The sequence below is a fragment of the Pristiophorus japonicus genome, chromosome 4, assembly GCF_044704955.1.
Source record: "Pristiophorus japonicus isolate sPriJap1 chromosome 4, sPriJap1.hap1, whole genome shotgun sequence".
Lineage (NCBI taxonomy): Eukaryota > Metazoa > Chordata > Chondrichthyes > Pristiophoridae > Pristiophorus > Pristiophorus japonicus.
The window spans coordinates 114,540,150-114,560,777 of NC_091980.1; the positions used below are offsets into that span (position 1 = coordinate 114,540,150).

General features: G+C 45.2%; 1 protein-coding gene across 13 annotated transcripts in view; it reads left to right on the forward strand.

Moving 5' to 3' along the window:
* LOC139263036 (PH and SEC7 domain-containing protein 2-like) overlaps nt 1-20,137 on the forward strand; it is a 420,621-nt gene extending 400,484 nt beyond the window's left edge. For all 13 annotated transcript variants that reach the window (XM_070878509.1, XM_070878513.1, XM_070878508.1 and 10 more), the window contains one exon: nt 19,008-20,137. In XM_070878509.1, the coding sequence (XP_070734610.1) occupies nt 19,008-19,226 (219 nt within the window). In that variant the 3' untranslated portion in view covers nt 19,227-20,137. The remainder of the gene's footprint in view (nt 1-19,007) is intronic.
* Nucleotides 20,138-20,628: the final 491 nt, after the last annotated feature.

The window sequence follows — 20,628 nt, forward strand, 5'->3', positions numbered from 1 at the left end:
CAGGATGGGTGGAATGAGTAGGCTCACACATCGCAGGCCAGGTAGCAGGTTGATTTGAAGGGCGATGATGAATTTGCAGGACTTACCCTCTCCTTCGAGTGCGAGCCCAGTTTGTGCAGTACTGATTGCTTTTTTCCAGGCAGGACCCATCAAAGCAGCGACCCTCTCTTCCAAGGGTGTCTGTAGGTGCAGATTTTCCAGGCCTCTTCCTGTTCCAAGTTCTTTCCCTTTTATTATGCAAAGATGAAAATGCAACTTTTTAGAGAGGGTGTCTTTCTGCTGGGTGGGACATATACAGCTGGTCACATTTACAATTGCAATTGAAATTCCATTGAATAAATTAAAATATTACTTACACTAACTACTTGACCAAGGTCTTGCCATTTCTCTTTACACTGGCCTCCAGATTTCGTGGTGGTCACCACTGCGCAGTAATCTTCTGCAATTTGGTTCCAGTGTTTCTTCATTTCTTTGGGTGGAACCTTTATGTGACCTCTGCTGGTGTTCAGCTCCTGCCATCTGTTCTCAATCACAGTAACTAGTGTCTCCACTTCTTCCTGTAATAAATTCTTGGTCCTTGCACCGCATTGCATCTTGTATTACTGCAGCTGCAATTTTCCAAATGCTCTCACAGCATTCCTTCTCACACACATAACTGGCTCTTTAAAAATGGCCGATTGCCAAATTCGAGCTATACTGAGCATGCGCGTCCATTAGAACAACGTCAAAAACATAACTTTATTTCTGCGCATGCATAGAAGGTGCGACTTCGTTTTTTGGCACAGACAGCAAGCTCCACCCCCCGAGGCGACTGGACACACTGCGTAGCGCCAAATTCGAATTATACATCGGGGAAACTTTGGCAAAATATTTCTGCCGCATTTCTGGCCTAGAAAAACGGATGTAACTCTGGCAATACGCCAGAAAACGGGCTTGGGGAAAATTGAGCCCATAGCGTCTCTAATGTAGTAAAAGCCTCTATAGGTATATAAAAAGGAAAACTTTAGCAAAAGCAAATGTGGATCCCCTACAGTCTTAGACAGGAGAAATTATAACGGGGAATAAGGAAATGGCAGTGAAATTAAACAAATATTTTGTGTCTGTCTTCACGGAACAAGGCACGAATAACCTCCTGGAAATAATGGAGTTACAAGGGTCTAGCAAGAATGAGGAACTAAAAGAAATTAGTATTAGTAAAAAAATAATGCTGGAGAAATTATTGGGACTGAAAGCCGATAAATCCCCTGGACCTGATGGCCTACATCCTAGGGTTTTGAAAGAAGTGGCTATGGAGATAGTGGATGCATTGGTTATCATCTTCCAACATTTCATAGATTCTAGAAAGGTTCCCGCAGATTTGAAGGTAGCTAATGTAATCCTGCTATTTAAGAAATGAGGGGGAGAGATAATGGGGAACTACAGTAGTAGGGAAAATGCTAGAATCTATTATTAAGGACATGGCAACAGGGCCCTTAGAAAATAATAATAGAATTGGGCAGAGTCAACAAGGATTTATGAAAGGGAAATCACGTTTGACAAATCTGTTAGGGTTTTTTGAGGTTGTAACTAGCAGAATAGATAAGGGGAGACCAATGGATATGTATTTGGATTTTGAGAAGCCATTCGATAAGGTGCCACACAAGAGGTTACTGAACAAAATTAGGGCTTATGGGATTGGGGGTAATATACTAGCATGGAATGAGGATTGATTAATGGACAGAAAACAGAGAGTAGGAATAAACAGGTCATTTTCAGGTTGGCAGGCTGTAACTAGTGGGGTGCCGCAAGGATCGGTGCTTGGGCCCCAGTTATTCACAATCTATATCAATGATTTAGATAAGGAGACCAAATATAATATATTATAATGTAAGTTGTGAGGAGGATGCAAAGAGACTTCAATGGGATATAGACAGGCTAAGTGAGCTGGCAAGAATATGGCAAATGGAATATAATGTGGAAAAATGTGAAGTTATCCACTTTGGTAGGAAAAATATTTTTTAAATGGTGAGAGATTTGAAATGTTGGTGTTCAGAAGGACCTGGGTGTCCTTGTACACAAATCACTGAAAGTTAATATGCAGTACAGCAAGCAATTAAGAAAGCAAATGGTATGTTGGCCTTTATTACAAGAGGATTTGAGTATAAGAGTAAAGACGTCTTACTGCAATTGTATAGAGCCCTGGTGAGACTGCATCTGGAGTATTGTGTACAGCTTTGGTCTCCTTACCTAAGGAAGGATATACTTGCCATTGAGGGAGTGCAACGAAGGTTCACCAAACTGATTCCTGAGATGGGGGAATTGTCCTATGAGGAGAGATTGAGTAGACTAGGCCTATATTCTCTAGAATTTAGAAGAATGAGAGGTGATCTCATTGAAACATATAAAATTCTTCCAGGGCTTGACAGGGTAGATGCAGGGAGGATGCTTCCTCGGGCTGAGGAGTCTAGAACCAGGGGTCACAGTCTCAGAATAAGGGGTCAATCATTTAAGACTGAGATGCGAAGAAACTTCTTCACTCAGAGGGTGGTGAATCTTTGAAATTCTCTACCCCAGAGGGCTGCGGAGGCTCAGGGGCTGGAATTGGTGGAGGTTGCGCCCGCAGCCGTCGAGGTTCTGCCGAAAATGTAGTTTTTCTGGGCGATTCCTCTGGAACCACTCATCTGCCGTCCACATTCCACCTGGCGGGAGATTGGTCGTGGAGGGTTCCACCGGTGTGATGTCATGCCGCCCGCCCATGCCGGATGCTGCAAATTGGCCATTTTGGTGAGGGATGCTGGCCTCAGATCGATCTACTGCCCGCCAGAAGGACCGCTCACAAAAAGCAGGTCTGACCTGGCCGTGAGTCGGGCGGCAGGGAGAAGGCCTCCGAGTGCTGCAGCGCTGCACATCGCGGCTATGGTGCAGATACTGGACCATCATCACTGGGACTGCTGGAAAAAAGTCAGCTGGATGTTGCTTTGCTTTATTGCCGATGGTCATGTTTAATTTGGATGTGATAAAAGTGACTGAAATGTGTCTCGGCTGATGGAAACTTTTTTCTTCGACCTTGCTGAAAGACCTTCATTGAGAAGCCCAATGGCGAAGGCAGAATAATTATGAATAAGTGAAACGTCTTCAGCATGTCACATTTTGTGCAGCCAAGCTGATTAATTAATTCTGTGACACAGTCCTTCAAGAAGTTCTCAGGGAAGCACTATATATAAAATAGAGGGTGAGAGGGTTAGGGTTAGAATGATCTATTGTAAGCCTGAGACAGCTGCAGACTCTGACAACATTTGTCTGGGAAGAAAAGGTTATAAAGTTACAGCTATTTGACTTTAGGGCCAGCACGATTACAGAGCAAATTGAGGAAGGACTACAGTCAATAGAACACAGCAAGAGACAAGCACCGTGGTGACTCAGTGGCCTACCATTGAGGTTTCAATGACTAGACTATCACTATCGCCTTGTTAATGTGTATTTCTTTGTACCGCAAGGAAACTACTTCATAAAATTTGTTCTGATTCACCACAAAAGACCTGTACCCAACGTGCCTTGTTGTAGTGAAGGACATAAGTCTATTCTGAGAGATGTAATAAATCTGACATAACGAATAACCCTCACAGCACATAAAGAGTAATGTGGTGGACCTTAACCCGCACAGAAAGAGTTCAGATATGTTTCTCCATATGAGTCTATCGAAGGGAAGGTGTGTTAGATGAAGTGGCAATGAGTAGCGAAAGATGGGGCCTTGGTGAGACCGCACCTGGAGTATTGTGTGCAGCCATGGTCTGGAGCATATCGCGACCCATCTGCACGCTCGTCCGTGATAGCTGGACCATCTCCTGAATTGCGGAGAGTGGTGCTAGAACTTCAGGTGGTTGCTTGCTCCTGGTGGGTTCTGGTGTCTTGCTTGCCTTCGCACCACGGCCTCTGCTCTTGGTAGAACTTGCCAGTGTGGAGTCTGTTCCAAACCCCAGGAACTCGGAGCCCGCCGCCAAGGTTCTGCGGGCAGATGGCTCACATGGCAGGAGGCTGCTGTCATCCTGTTCCGGCTCCTTGAGCTCAATGGCCACAAAGTCAGGCCCTTCTTCCTCCTCTCTCTCCTCTTTTTCGTGGCTCTGGGTGACGGAGGTGGGAGCGGTGGAAATAGATGATCTGGGGGAGGGTGGGGGGGGAGGTGAGGCTGGAGAAAGGATCTGCTGTCTTGAGCTGGGGGCGATGTTGGTGTGGGAGATGTTGGGATCTGACGGCTTCTCTGAAGGCCAGAGGTCGATGGTGTGCCTTGATCTGTACAGTCTGAGTCATCATCTGCAAGTAGAGGACAACATTTCAGTCTGATGGGAGGGGGCGGGGGCGGTGATGGACAGTGGTGCTGGTCAAGCTGAGATGTGAGCCGTGCCATCTCACGTTCTGCCAGCAAGGAGTTCCATCTCTACATGGGCACACCAATACTGGGTAACAAAGTGTGCGGTAAACCGTGAATGCCTTAACACTGTATGACCTTTCATGCCATGAGTGTGGCTCAGACCGCAGATTAGTATAACCTTACCATGCTGTAGCACCGGAACTGCATCAACCATCGTGGTTGCATGGCGGTAGGCCTGCTCAATTCGACCACCTCTGCTGACCCTCCTCCCGTCCCACACAGGCTTGCTGCCTTGGATGCGTTTTCCTTCTGCACAAAGAAATATTGCAGCCTTTAGCCCCTTTGCTGATGCCCCCCCCACATACTCCCACACACATACACATCAGGCGCCGCAACCCTTTTGGCATTGGACAAGACGAGACGAATAAATTTTTACTCACTTTGCTGGCGCCATCAAATCATTCCAACGTTTCCGGCATTGGTCCCCATCCCGCTCAACATTGCCCATTGCGGACACGATCTCAGCAATCTCCCTCCAAAAGCATCGGTATTGGGGTGGTGGAGGCTTACCACGACCATCCTAGGTGAGGTCTTTGTACCTGCACTCCACCTCCGTTACTAGCTCCTCCAATTCCTTCTCATTAAATCATGGCGCTCTGTGCCTGGTTTTGCCAGTCTTCATGGCAGATTTCTGGCCCCTCATCGTCAATAATGAAATGATTGGCTGCACAAGAGTTTGTGGGTCTCAATTTCTCTGACTGGCCCCTCTCCAACACAGACTGCCCCCTCTCCAACCTCGAACTCTCTCCTCTCCAACCTCCAACTCTCTCCTCTCCAACCTCCAACTCTCTCCTCTCCAACCTCCAACTCTCTCCTCTCAAATGCCAACTCTCTCCTCTCACACTCAGAGGTGGAATAAAGTGGTGTGCCTTTAAGCGCATGCGCAGTACAGCAATCAGCCTCAAACGGCCACAAAATGATGACATGTCGGAAGACAAAAACTACAAAAAAATCGCCATGTCTTGCGCATGCATACTGGAGGCCCTCCAAAGATCCCTGATGGAGAAGCCTCCAACTGCCACACACTGATGACGCCGGCCGCTCATTCGCTCCCGCCCGGCGACTGCCGCTGCCTGCCACTGCTGCCCACACAACGGAGCCGAAAGTGGCTCCCGACGGGACCCGGTGGCAGCAGGCGGAAAAAAGGATTGGTGCCGCCCGGGGGCCACCGAGAAATGGGCGGCGACCAAATTCAGCCCCTCAGTCTTTGAGTATACTCAAGACAGAAACCGATAGATTTTTGGATATTAAGAAAATCAAGGGATATGGGGATAGTGAAGGAAAGTGGAGTTGAGGTAGAAGATCAGCCATGATCTCATTGAATGGCTGAACAGGCTCGAGGGGCTGAATGGCCTACTCCTGCTCCTAATTCTTATGTTCTTATGTTCTAAAACATCCCAAGGTGCTTCACTTGTGTATAATAGATAAAAAATTTGACTTCGAGCCATATAAATAGAAATTATGGCAGGTTGAAAGAGGTAGGTTTTAAGGAGTGTCTTAAAGGAGGAAAGAGAGGTAAAGAGGTGGAGGTTTAGGCAGGGAATTGCAGAGCTTAGGGCCTAGGCAGTAGAAGACACGGCCACCAATGGTTGATCGATTATAATCAAGAATGCTCAAAAGGGCAAAATTAGACGAGTGCAGATATCTCAGAGGGCTGTGGGACTGAAGGAGATTACAGAGATAAGGAGGGGTGCGGCCATGGAGGGATTTGAAAACAAGGATGAGAATTTTGAAATCGAGGCATTGCTTAATTGGGAGCCAATGTAGGTCAGCGAGCACAGGGGTGATGCCTGAATGGGACTTGGTGCGAGTTAGGACACGGGCAGCCGAGTTTTGGATCACCTCTAGTTTACGTAGGGTAGAAAGTGGGAGGCGAGCCAGGAGTGCGATGGAATAATTAAGTCTAGAGCTAATAAAGGCACATCTATGAGGTTTCAGCAGAGGATGAGCTGAGGCAAGAGCGGAGACGAGTGATTTTACAGAGGTAGAAATAGGCGGTCTTAGTTTTGCTGCGGATATGTGGTCGGGAGCTCATTTCAGGGTCAAATTTGACACCAAGGTTGCGAACAATGTGCTTGAGCCTCAGACAGATGTTAGGGAGAGGGATGGAGTCAGTAGCTAGGGAACGGAGTTTGTGGCGGGGACCGGAAACAATGGCTTCGGTCTTCCCAATATTTAATTGGAGAAAACTTTTTCTCATCCAGAACTGGATGTCGGACAAGCAGTCTGACAATTTAGAGACTGTGGAGGGGTCGAGAGAAGTGGTAGTGAGGTAGAGCTAGGTGTCGTCAGCGTATATGTGGAAACTGATGCAGTGATTTCGGAGGATGTCGCCAAGGGGCAACATGTAGATGAGAAATAGGAAAGTTGGTGTTCCAGGTGTAACTCAGAAAGAGTTACACTGCAAACGTTAACTTGCCTTTTTCTTTTGGAAGTTAGTCAACCAGCTGTCAATTTCCAGCATTTTCTGTTTTTATTTTGCACAAGTGGATCTAGCAATGTGCTGCTCATGGGAAGTCAATACATAGGGCTACAACTTCGATATCGCCCATTTTAAGATGTTAGTTCCGGCTGGTCGGTAACTGTAGCGCCTTGTGAAATTTAACGGCGTCGACTGTGAAATTAGGTTTCAGCGCCCCAAGAGGGAAATGGATCGGTAAATCAGTCATTGCACAATTCTGAAGAGGTAATGGGGAAAACTAGCGACAAATTCCGAGAACGATTGTGGATGAGGCAATGCTCGTTAGACATTCCGGCGCCAGCTGCTTCTTAAGCAGATGTAAGATGACTCTGCACAGGCGCAGTTTCACCATCGCAGTCTGCTCAGAGTGGCAACATGGCTGAGACAGCAGGCCATCAGCGTGCCCACCGTTTTTCATACACAGCCCTGAAGGCTTCGATGGCGGCTGTTGAGAGGCGGTCGGATGGCCTGCAGCCTGAGAGAGGCAGGAGGCCACCGCCTAGAGTATTTTGGCGTTTGTGAAGGGAGTTGGCATAGCATGTGTCGACACGAAGCACGGTGCTCAGAACTGCGACACAATGTCGCAAGAAGTTGAACAACCTCACTTGGGTCGCCAGGGTGAGTACCCTTTCTATTAACTTTACAATGCCATAATGTGAACCTCACTGTCTCACACAATGTACAGTCGGTGCAGTACCTGCTCCTTCACTATATGTACCAGGCATGGTCTTCTTTGCTGAAGAGAGCTGCAAAGTTCCACCTCACTTCAGCAACCATACATTGGGCCTCCATGCGTAGTTCACCCCTTGGCCCCCTTCAGGCTCGAAGGGCCGAATGGCCTACTCCTGCACCTATTTTCTATGTACTCAGCCCCACCCCTCCTCTTACTACCTTTTCACTGTTTATATGCGTTGTACAAACTTTAGCCTTACCCTTAATCTTAGCTGGCAACCACCAAATCCCACCATTCACACAGTCACTCTGCGTAGCAACTGAGAGTCTATATGGGTAGAGCTGCAGAATACCAAAGGGCAAAAAACGTTAGTCGGAGTTGTGTACAGACCTCCAAACAGTAGTAGTGATGTTGGGGAGGGCATCAAACATGAAATTAGGGGTGCGTGCAATAAAGGTGCAGCAGTTATAATGGGTGACTTTAATATGCACATCGATTGGGTTAACCAAACTGGAAGCAATACGATTTCCTGGAGTGCATAAGGGATGGTTTTTTAGACCAATATGTCGAGGAACCAACTAGGGGGGAGGCCATCTTAGACTGGGTGTTGTGTAATGAGAGAGGATTAATTAGCAATCTCATTGTGCGAGGCCCCTTGGGGAAGAGTGACCATAATATGGTGAAATTCTGCATTAGGATGGAGAATGAAACAGTTAATTCAGAGACCATGGTCCAGAACTTAAAGAAGGGTAACTTTGAAGGTATGAGGCGTGACATGGCTAGGATAGATTGGCAAATGATACTTAAGGGGTTGACTGTAGATGGGCAATGGCAGACATTTAGAGACCGCATGGATGAACTACAACAATTGTACATTCCTGTCTGGCGTAAAAATTAAAAAGGGAAGGTGGCTCAACCGTGGCTATCAAGGGAAATCAGGGATAGTATTAAAGCCAAGGAAGTGGCATACAAATTGGCCAGAAATAGCAGCGAACCCGGGGACTGGGAGAAATTTAGAACTCAGCAGAGGAGGACAAAGGGTTTGATTAGGGCAGGGAAAATGGAGTACGAGAAGAAGCTTGCAGGGAACATTAAGACGGATTGCAAAAGTTTCTATAGTTATGTAAAGAGAAAAAGGTTAGTAAAGACAAACGTAGGTCCCCTGCAGTCAGAATCAGGGGAAGTCATAACGGGGAACAAAGAAATGGCGGACCAGTTGAACAAGTACTTTGGTTCGGTATTCACTGAGGAGGACACAAAACAACCTTCCGGATATAAAAGGGATCGGAGCGTCTAGTAAGGAGGAGGAACTGAGGGAAATCCTTATTAGTCGGGAAATTGTATTGGGGAAACTGATGGGATTGAAGGCCGATAAATCCCCAGGGCCTGATGGACTGCATCCCAGAGTACTTAAGGAAGTGGCCTTGGAAATAGTGGATGCATTGACAGTCATTTTCCAACATTCCATTGACTCTGGATCAGTTCCTATGGAGTGGAGGGTAGCCAATGTAACCCCACTTTTTAAAAAAGGAGGGAGAGAGAAAACAGGCAATTACAGACCGGTCAGCCTGACATCGGTAGTGGGTAAAATGATGGAATCAATTATTAAAGATGTCATAGCAGTGCATTTGGAAAGAGGTGATATGATAGGTCCAAGTCAGCATGGATTTGTGAAAGGGAAATCATGCTTGACAAATCTTCTGGAATTTTTTGAGGATGTTTCCAGTAGAGTGGACAAGGGAGAACCAGTTGATGTGGTATATTTGGACTTTCAGAAGGCTTTCGACAAGGTCCCACACAAGAGATTAATGTGCAAAGTTCAAGCACATGGGATTGGGGGTAGTGTGCTGACATGGATTGAGAACTGGTTGTCAGACAGGAAGCAAAGAGTAGGAGTAAATGGGGACTTTTCAGAATGGCAGGCAGTGACTAGTGGGGTACCGCAAGGTTCTGTGCTGGGGCCCCAGCTGTTTACACTGTACATTAATGATTTAGACGAGGGGATTAAATGTAGTATCTCCAAATTTGCGGATGACACTAAGTTGGGTGGCAGTGTGAGCTGCGAGGAGGATGCTATGAGGCTGCAGAGTGACTTGGATCGGTTAGGTGAGTGGGCAAATGCATGGCAGATGAAGTATAATGTGGATAAATGTGAGGTTATCCACTTTGGTGGTAAAAACAGAGTAACAGACTATTATCTGAATGGTGACAGATTAGGAAAAGGGGAGGTGCAAAGAGACCTGGGTGTCATGGTACATCAGTCATTGAAGGTTGGCATGCAGGTACAGCAGGCGGTTAAGAAAGCAAATGGCATGTTGGCCTTCATAGCGAGGGGATTTGCGTACAGGGGCAGGGAGGTGTTGCTACAATTGTACAGGGCCTTGGTGAGGCCACACCTGGAGTATTGTGTACAGTTTTGGTCTCCTAACCTGAGGAAGGACATTCTTGCTATTGAGGGAGTGCAGCGAAGGTTCACCAGACTGATTCCCGGGATGGCGGGACTGACCTATCAAGAAAGACTGGATCAACTGGGCTTGTATTCACTGGAGTTCAGAAGAATGAGAGGGGACCTCATAGAAACGTTTAAAATTCTGACGGGGTTAGACAGGTTAGATGCAGGAAGAATGTTCCCAATGTTGGGGAAGTCCAGAACCAGGGGACACAGTCTAAGGATAAGGGGTAAGCCATTTAGGACCGAGATGAGGAGGAATTTCTTCACCCAGAGAGTGGTGAACCTGTGGAATTCTCTACCACAGAAAGTTGTTGAGGCCAGTTCACTGAATATATTGAAAAAGGAGTTAGATGAAGTCCTTACTACTAGGGGAATCAAGGGGTATGGTGAGAAAGCAGGAATGAGGTACGGAAGTTGCATGTTCAGCCATGAACTCATTGAATGGCGGTGCAGGCTAGAAGGGCCGAATGGCCTACTCCTGCACCTATTTTCTATGTTTCTATGTTTCCAAAGGGACTTCTGCAGACTTCCATACAATAGCAGCCAATCAACTCTGCAAGGCACATGTGGCAGACGATTAGCTGCTCACTTACTCACACCATCTTCTGTTTGTTATTGCAGGCGAAACTCGCTCACAACAGGCGCGAACAGCTGTGGACAGGATGAACTCCACGGCCTCACGGAGGTGGAAGAGCGATTGGCCGCTCTCATGGGCGCGCAAGTGGATGCGGTAGCGGTCAGGGAAGCCAAGCCTCCTGGGGACAGTGACGGTATGTTAATCCCCTTTCCCTCTTAAATGAGACCATTTACCCCTGAAACCACATTTCCTGACCATATTACATATAAATGTCCTATATCACCTCGTTCTTCACTTCCTGCCCCCTCCCCTACTGCTAACCATACTTCTGTGGCTTTGTGCTTACAGATAAAGAGCCAGAAGTGCAACAGCTTGTCAGTGAGGCGTCCACCTCCAACAATGGGGGAGATGAGGAGGAAGGGGACGACAGTTCTGCACCACTCCAGCAAGATCCACCTGCTCCAGACAGTGGGGACACCACCTTGGTGACAAGCCGATCTTCCTGGGATTTTAGCATCGAGGAGGAGGCGACAGTCCGGGGTCGGAGGCCTATAAAAAGTTCTCGAGTTCAGGAGTTCGGCAGCATCGAGGAGGAGGCGACAGTCCGGGGTCGGAGGCCTATAAAAAGGCAGCGAGTTCAGGAGTTTGGGCAGCATCGAGGAGGAGGCGTGGCTTGTGCAGCTACAGGGAGAAGGCAAAAAAGAAGTAGAAAGAAATAGAAAGCTGACGTCACAGCCAAGGGGGTAAGTGATTGGCTGGTGATTGGTGAGTAGATTTTCTTTTTTCTCTTCCATAACAGTGAGTAAACTTTAGCATTATTGTTGCCAATTTAAGTGTATCTAAGGGTTAAGTCATGGCAGGAGAGCTCGGTCACGTGATATGCTCCTCCTATATCATGTGGAAACTCAGGGACACGTCTGGTGTCCCTGACAACTACGTGTGCGGAACGTGTATCCGCCTCCAGCTCCTGACGGTCCGCGTTGCAGAATTGGAGCTGAGGGTGGATTTACTCTGGAGCATCCACGATGCTGAAAATTACGTGAGTAGCAGGTGTAGCGAGTTGGTTTTACCGCAGGTGAAGTGTCCACAGCCAGCTAGGGAATGGAAGACCAGCAGGAAGAACAGTGCAAGGAAGGTAATGCAGGGGGTCCCCTGCGGTCATCCCCCTGCAAAACAGATACACCGCTGGAGTACTGATGAGGGGGATGACTCATCAGGGGAGGGCAGCAGCATCCAAGTTCATGGCACCGTGGCTGGCTCTGCTGCACAGGAGGGCAGGAAAAAGAGTGGGAGAGCGATAGTAATAGGGGATTCAATGGTAAGGGGAATAGATAGGCATTTCTGCGGCCGCAACCGAGACTCCAAGATGATATGTTGCCTCCCTGGTGCAAGGTTCAAGGATGTCTCGGAGCGGGTGCAGGACATTCTGAAAAGGGAGGGTGAACAGCCAGTTGTCGTGGTGCACATTGGTACCAACGATATAGGTAAAAAAAAGGATGAGGTCCTACGAGACGAATTTAAGGAGCTCGGAGCTAAATTAAAACGTTGGACCTCAAAAGTAGTAATCTCAGGATTGCTACCAGTGCCACGAGCTAGTCAGAGTAGGAATCGTAGGATGGCTCAGATGAATACGTGGCTTGAGCAGTGGTGCAGCAGGGAGGGATTCAAATTCCTGGGGCATTGGAACCGGTTCTGGGGGAGGTGGGACCAGTACAAACCAGACAGTCTGCACCTGGGCAGGACCGGAACCAATGTCCTAGGGGGAGTGTTTGCTAGTGCTGTTGGGGAGGAGTTAAACTAATATGGCAGGGGGATGGGAACCAATGCAGGGAGACAGAGGGTAACAAAATGGAGACAAAAGCAAAAGACAGAAAGGAGATGAGTAAAAGTGGAGGACAGAGAAACCCAAGGCAAAAAACAAAAAGGGCCACTGTACAGCAAAATTCTAAAGGGTCAAAGTGTAATAAAAAGGCAAAACTAAAAATCATGGTTTAAAAACTAGTATTAAAACACTCTACCTAAATGCACGCAGCATTCGAAATAAAGTAAATGAGTTGACGGCACAAATCATTACAAATGGGTATGATTTGGTGGCCATTACAGAAACGTGGTTGCAGGGGGGCCAAGACTGGGAATTAAACATACAGGGGTATCTGACAATTCGGAAAGATAGACAAGAAGGGAAAGGAGGTGGGGTAGCTCTGTTAATAAAGGATGATATCAGGGCAGTTGTGAGAGACGATATTGGCTCTAATGAAAAAAATGTTGAATCATTGTGGGTGGAGATTAGAGATAGTAAGGGGAAAAAGTCACTGGTGGGCATAGTTTATAGGCCCCCAAATAATAACTTCACGGTGGGGCGGGCAATAATCAAGGGAATAATGGAGGCATGTGAAAAAGGAACGGCAGTAATCATGGGGGATTTTAAACTACATATCGATTGGTCAAATCAAATCGCATGGGATAGCTTTGAGGAGGAATTCATAGAATGCATATGGGATTGTTTCTTAGAACAGTATGTTACAGAACCTACAAGGGAGCAAGCTATCTTAGATCTGGTCCTGTGTAATGAGACAGGAATAATAAATGATCTCCTAGTAAAAGATCCTCTCGGAATGAGTGATCACAGTATGGTGGAATTTGTAATACAGATTGAGGGTGAGGAAGTAGTGTCTCAAACGAGCATACTATGCTTAAACAAAGGGGACTGCAGTGGGATGAGGGTAGAGTTGGCTAAAGTAGACTGGAAACACAGACTAAACGGTGGCACAATTGAGGAAAAGTGTAGGACTTTTAAGGAGCTCTTTCATAGAGCTCAACAAAAATATATTCCAGTGAAAAAGAAGGGCGGTAAGAGAAGGAATAACCAAGGAAATAAAGGAGAGTATCAAATTAAAAACCAATGCATGTAAGGTGGCCAAGGTTAGTGGGAAACGAGAAGATTGGGAAAATTTTAAACGTCAGCAAAGAATGACTAAGAAAGCAATAAAGAAAGGAAAGATAGATTACGAAAGTAAACTTGCGCAAAACATAAAAACAGATAGTAAAAGCTTTTACCGATATATAAAACGGAAAAGAGTGACTAAAGTAAATGTTGGTCCCTTAGAAGATGAGAAGGGGGATTTAATAATGGGAAATGTGGAAATGGCTGAGACCTTAAACAATTATTTTGCTTCGGTCTTCACAGTGGAAGACACAAAAACCATGCCAAAAATTGCTGGTCACGGGAATGTGGGAAGGGAGGACCTTGAGATAATCACTATCACTAGGGGGTTAGTGCTGGATAGGCTAATGGGACTCAAGGTAGACAAGTCCCCTGGTCCGGATGAAATGCATCCCAGGGTATTAAAAGAGATGGCGGAAGTTATAGCAGATGCATTCGTTATAATCTACCAAAATTTTCTGGACCAGCGGATTGGAAAGCAGCAAATGTAACGCCTCTGTTTAAAAAAGGGGGCAGACAAAAGTCAGGTAACTATAGGCCGGTTAGTTTAACATCTGTAGTGGGGAAAATGCTTGAAGCTACCATTAAGGAAGAAATAGCGGGACATCTAGATAGGAATAGTGCAATCAAGCAGACGCAACATGGATTCATGAAGGGGAAATCATGTTTAACTAATTTACTGGAATTCTTTGAGGATATAACGAGCATGGTGGATAGAGGTGTCCCGATGGATGTGGTGTATTTAGATTTCCAAAAGGCATTCGATAAGGTGCCACACAAAAGGTTACTGCAGAAGATAAAGGTACGCGGAGTCAGATGAAATGTATTAGCATGGATCAAGAATTGGCTGGCTAACAGAAAGCAGAGAGTCGGGATAAATGGGTCCTTTTCGGGTTGGAAATCGGTGGTTAGTGGTGTGCCACAGGGATCGGTGCTGGGACCACAACTGTTTACAATGTACATAGATGACCTGGAAGAGGGGACAGAGTATAGTGTAACACAATTTGCAGATGACACAAAGATTAGTGGGAAAGCGGGTTGTGTAGAGGACACAGAGAGGCTGCAAAGAGATTTAGATAAGTTAAGCGAATGGGCTAAGGTTTGGCAGATGGAATACAATGTCGGAAAATGTGAGATCATCCACCTTGGAAAAAAAAAACAATAAAAGGGAATATTATTTGAATGGGGATAAATTACAACATGCTGCGGTGCAGAGGGACCTGGGGGTCCTTGTGCATGAAACTCTTTTGAGTTTACCTGAAAATAAACATAAACATTAAAACCATGCCACCCGCCTGGGTGACACAGCTGACATTTTCAAGGCCCCTTTTTTTTTTCCTTTTTTTTTGGTTTTTTTTTGGGGCGCTAAAATCAAATTTTTTCCAGTGCCCCCTATAAAAGGGGAGGGGGACACTAAAAGCACCGGCAATTAAAACAAATTAAACTTTAAAACGTAAAATCAAATTAAAATTTGGTTGCCGGGCGTGATGATGCACTCCAGTCCCTCCGGTGCCCACCTCTCGCGGAAGGCCGCGAGCGTACCGGTGGACACCGCGTGCTCCATCTCCAAGGACACCCTGGACCGGACGTAAGAGCGGAAGAGAGGCAGGCAGTCAGATTGAACGACTCCCTCGACCGCCCGCTGCCTGGACCGGCTGATGGTCCTTGTGCATGAATCCCAAAAAGTTAGTTTGCAGGTGCAGCAGGTAATCAGGAAGGCGAATGGAATGTTGGCCTTCATTGTGAGAGGGATGGAGTGCAACTGTATAAGGTATTAGTGAGGCCGCACCTGGAGTACTGCATGCAGTTTTGGTCACCTTACTTAAGGAAGGATATGCTAGCTTTGGAGGGGGTACAGAGATGATTCACTAGGTTGATTCCGGAGATGAGAGGGTTACCTTATGATGATAGATTGAGTAGACTGGGTCTTTACTCGTTGGAGTTCAGAAGGATGAGGGGTGGTCTTATAAAAACATTTAAAATAATGAAAGGGATAGACAAGATAGAGGCAGAGAGGTTGTTTCCATTGGTAGGGGAGACTAGAACTAGGGGGCACAGCCTCAAAATACGGGGGAGCCAATTTAATACCGAGTTGAGAAGGAATTTCTTCTCCCAGAGGGCTGTGAATCTGTGGAATTCTCTGCCCAAGGAAGCAGTTGAGGCTAGCTCATTGAATGTATTCAAATCACAGATAGATAGATTTTTAACCAATAAGGGAATTAAGGGTTACGGGGAGCGGGCGGGTAAGTGGAGCTGAGTCCACGGCCAGATCAACCATGATCTTGTTGAATAGCGGAGCAGGCTCGAGGGGCTAGATGGCCTACTCCTGTTCCTAATTCTTGTGTTCTTATGTTTATGATGAGCTTGAAGCTCCTGAACCCAGTTGACTGCAGAAACGCCCAGCATGAGGGCAAGCTTGGGGGCCATCTCCCCGGAGGGTGAGTCGGTGCCTGAGTCCTGGTGAGCCTGACTCAGGCATGGACATGGATTTGGAGGATATGGCGAGAGAGTCTCAGGGGATGCACCGTGACCTTATGGGTGCATTGGCAAGTACCAAAGGATGTTGGAGTTGACGATCGACCGTGGGGACCCAGAGGTGATGGCAGGTGCCATGGCTGACGTGGCAGCAGCTATCACAGCACAGGCCGATGCTACACAAGGCCTTTGTGATGTGATGCAGTCTCTGGTTGGTAGCATCAACTCTCAGTCTGCTGCATTGCGTTGCATACTCAGTCTGCTCTCAGGCAGACTCAAATTGATGCCACGCAAGTACTGACTGCTGCCATCATGTCTAGAGCCCCCACAGTCCAACGGGGAACTCACGGTGACGAAGCAGACCAGCAATCTTTGTTCCAGCCAATTGCTCCGGATGCTGAGGCTTTGCCCCGGGGGAGAGGCAGTGTGTCGGTGGAAATGAAAGGTGCTGTCCTCTCTTACAACAACAGCATTCCAGCTCCCACCACTGCCACTTCGCCTTTGCACCCTACCTATCCCAGACTGCTGTCGCTCATGCTGAGGTGGTGCAATCCGCAGCCGGGCCTTCCCAGACCCAGAGCTGATCCAAGGCATGCTGCGAGGCCATCTGCAGTCTCTGCCTCACAGAACAGCAGCCTTCAAGCAGCCTAGCTGCAGACACTGAGGACACATTAAGGAGGAGCACTAGGCGTGGGAGGGGGGAAAAGGGAAGGGGTGGGAAATATGAGAGTTACTCACAATAATGACTTTGCCCACCATGGCCAGATGTCCACATGTTGTCAATATAATTGTATATATTTTGTTGCTGATGTTTGACGCCTGTTATTTGTGGAAGGGTCTTGCCATAATATGGTTCTTGGGAGCTGGTCTTTCATTTCAGATGAGAGAGGCATTTGTATATATAATCATGAAATTGCTTGTGTGTTATGCTGTTTCAAGGGGCTTTTGTTACATTCTTTTTTAGTTTCTGGTGAAGGGTTGTTTGTGTGCTGCTAGAGGGCACACTCTTGTTAGAGATAATAAAATGTTGAGTTGACTGTTTTTATTGACGTCATGTGTATGAATTGAGAATTTCACGGAGCTGCGCCATCAGCCTAGCACATAGCGATGTGACTATGAGGCCCAATAATCATGTAGACATGTAGTCGTTGATTCATCGGAATCAATGTAGGATGAGATGCTGAGGTGTGACCCTTGCAGCGGCAGCATTGGCATGGTGCCTCCTCCGTAGCTGCTGAGCCTCCTCGTTTGCCTCGCAATGCTGTGCGTCGTCATGCTCCTCGTCCTCTTCCTCCTTCTGAGGTGGAGCTGCAATCCTCATTGGCAATGCCTGGACTCTCATGATGGCCAGGTTGTGCAGCATGCAGCAGACCACAATGAAGCGTGACATTTGATCAGGGGAGTACTGAAGGCTGCCTCCAGAACGGTCAAGGCATCAGAATCACAGCCTTTTAACACAGTGGTCCTCAGATATGTCTAGCTATGATAATTGCTCCTGATAAACCCGTGGGGTGTAAGGCCTCCTGCCTCGAAGTCTATGGAGTCATATCATTCGTGGCCCCATATTCCCAATCTCCCTTCTCCGTAGACACCACCTATCAATTGCTTGAAGGAGGCGAGGGTGGCGTGTAAGCACTGTACCCATGTAAATGCACACCTCAAATCGCGAGATAACTGTAACTTTGAAGACTACCTCAGCAATCCCAGAAATTCACGTACTGTGCTATGTAGAAACCTGGCACTCAATGTGAAGGCTGGATAACCCGGTTGCTCATCCCTTTAATTACTCTCCTGGTATCACCCAAAGAAGCTGGGACCACCTGGTTTTTCTGGTGTGTTCAGCAGCTGTCGATAAGTGAGGTGCACAAGCTGAAGTTCACATCTGGGACACTAGCAGGGCGTTGCACGCGTACCTACGTCATGATCTGGCAGTCGTTAGACTGCAAGGCGATAAGTGTTAGCGCCGCCAGTAAAAGTCAACGAAAGTTTGCGGGTGCCACTAAAATCTCTACAGTCGGGTGTTAAGCCATTAGCGATGTTTTACCACCTCTCCAGGCCGCTAAATGGAGGTGATAGCCAACCGAATTTCTAGCCAGTCTATCTTAACCTGTCTCTGTTGCCTTCATGTTCGTGATTTTCTGTGTGCAACTGTCTCATCTTCTGCTTATCTGAATGGTTCTGTTCTGTTCTCATTGCCTATCATACCCTTTCTCACCCATCTGGAAAACTGAGCATATCCATAGTATATAGAACATTCCGATGGAACATGCAACAGACGTAATGATTTTAATAATATATAGATTTATTTAATCTATTAATACATGATTGTGAAATGGTGTCAAAATATCCCTAAATAGCACACTCAGCTCATTTTGTATTATAGCAAATAAGTTATCAATACTTGTTGTACTTTTTTGCAGATTCCTGGGAGTTTATAACTCCATCACTGCAGCAGGGTGTGGATATAGATATTTTCAAATTGCGGTTTGGAAAGTGTTGCCTCTTTATATAACCCAACTAATGATTAATAAAGTTGATGTAATTGGTACTGAAAAGTATTAATAAAATGTAGTTCGACAGACGGAGATACACTAGTACATAGTCCTAAATTACTCATCCAGTGATGAGTAAGGTCATGCAGAGGCAAACTCAGCTTAATGAGCAAATTAACTTTTTATCATTTGAGAACACTGATAGAGTTATTCAAGAAGTAATATTGTAACCCTTTTCACTAAATCAAAATCTTTTCAAGGACTAGTTAAAATGATAAAACTGTCATAATTGATACAATTTGGAAAAAATATTGAATTCTAAAGTCTGTTTAATTTAATCATTTCATTTTATTTTTTAAACATCATAGGAAATAATCACAAAATTTCATGCAAGATAATAGTTTCTGTGTTTTCAGCTTTTAAGTCAAGACTTATGAATCAATCTCTATTGTTGAGCATTTTGTCCAATTAAAGCCTTTGCCCTCTGTGTTAAACCTACTCATGGATTTTAATTTACCTCCACAGAAAAGTCGATATGAAGCATATATTAACCTACTGAAAGCCAAACTAAAGGTAGGAACTGATGATCTGGAAAAAATTGAGGCAATTATTTTCAACATTGAAAATGATGAAAGTTCCTTGAGGAAGACTCAGTCTAGTCCTTCTCTAAACCAAGGACATTTTTCTCTAAATGGCAAAATGGAAAAGGACATTACGGAACAGAAAAGTTATCCCAAGCAATGAGCTATGTAGTTATATGAATTCACAAATTCACTTACTCTTGGTATGGATTAAACCATGGACAAGTTCATAAAGTCATCATCTTTGTTAGTTCAGAAGTGTACCAGGCATCGTAGTTAAGATTTCCTTGTAATTTGTTTTTAAAGATTCCACCTAGTACTGATATTCCTTTAAATCCTCTATTTTGCTTTTCCATCTCAACCTCACACATATACGTTATTCTCTTTTTCATACCAGTTTAAGACATTATTAAATCTATCAAAATAAAATCTCATCTATCAACACAAGTATTCCATTTTAGATGTTTTTTTAATGTGTATCCAGTCCTGCCAATCTCTTCTCTCATTGCTGCATGCATCTTCCTTTACTGAACAGTACACAGACTCAAATTCTTCCAAGCTTTTGAGTCCTATGTTTTTATTGATCTAGCAGAACCTGTTTTCTTTTTGGTACTGCAGCCTACTATTAAAGTAACTAAATTTAGCAGATTTCATTTTGAATGTCAGTCTCCACCTATGACCGCTTTCAAAAAGCTCCCTGCATTTATTTAATGCTACTGTTATTTTCCAAAAATGTTTTTTATTGCAGTGAGACATTAAATGGCTGACAGTCTTTTGTAGCATTACTGTCAGCCACTTTAAAGCTGTATTATAGGGCTTAATAGTTAATGTTCCTGGAAAATCAGGCAATAGTTTTATAAAAAATGTGTTTTTAAAATGTTGTTTATAAATATTCACATTGTGTATTATAAATAAATGGTTCAAATAAGGGTTAAATTACTAACTTGCCTGTCAGTATGATTGACGTTATGTATACATGGTAGTTTGCATGCTGGAAATCTGTTAATCTCTGTGGGAAAGGAAGAGCTAGCTTTTCTCATTATTGCTGCAATTTGTTATTTTAAATCTCTAATATTCAAGGTTTAATTTTGCATATTAGCTTGTTTATTCCCTGAATGACTGAACTACTAGTTCTAATTTTATTTGGGAAAGAAATAAGAAGCTGTATCTGTATTTGATTGTTGTTAAATTATTGTCAAATATTGTACAGAAATACTGTTGCATACACAAGTATAATTTTGTGTATGGGTGATGTGAACACTGTTAAATGCAGTTTTGGATAACTATGCATACTTCATTTTTCCTTATAAGAAGATAGTTTGCTTGGATTTTGTTCAGAATACTAAAACAATTGTAAGAAGGTATAAATTTTGTTTCTTTAAAAAAATACCTGATATCTGGCATCAAAGGGAATACTGTATCTGTAATGGTGCTTCTTCTACCAATCGATTTCTTTATGTGCAATATAATGTGTGTGACGGTGGTATTAATCAAATCTGTGCCAGTATTTTTACCATGTTAATATGGAAATTATAGCTTCTCCAGTATTAGGATCATTATTATAA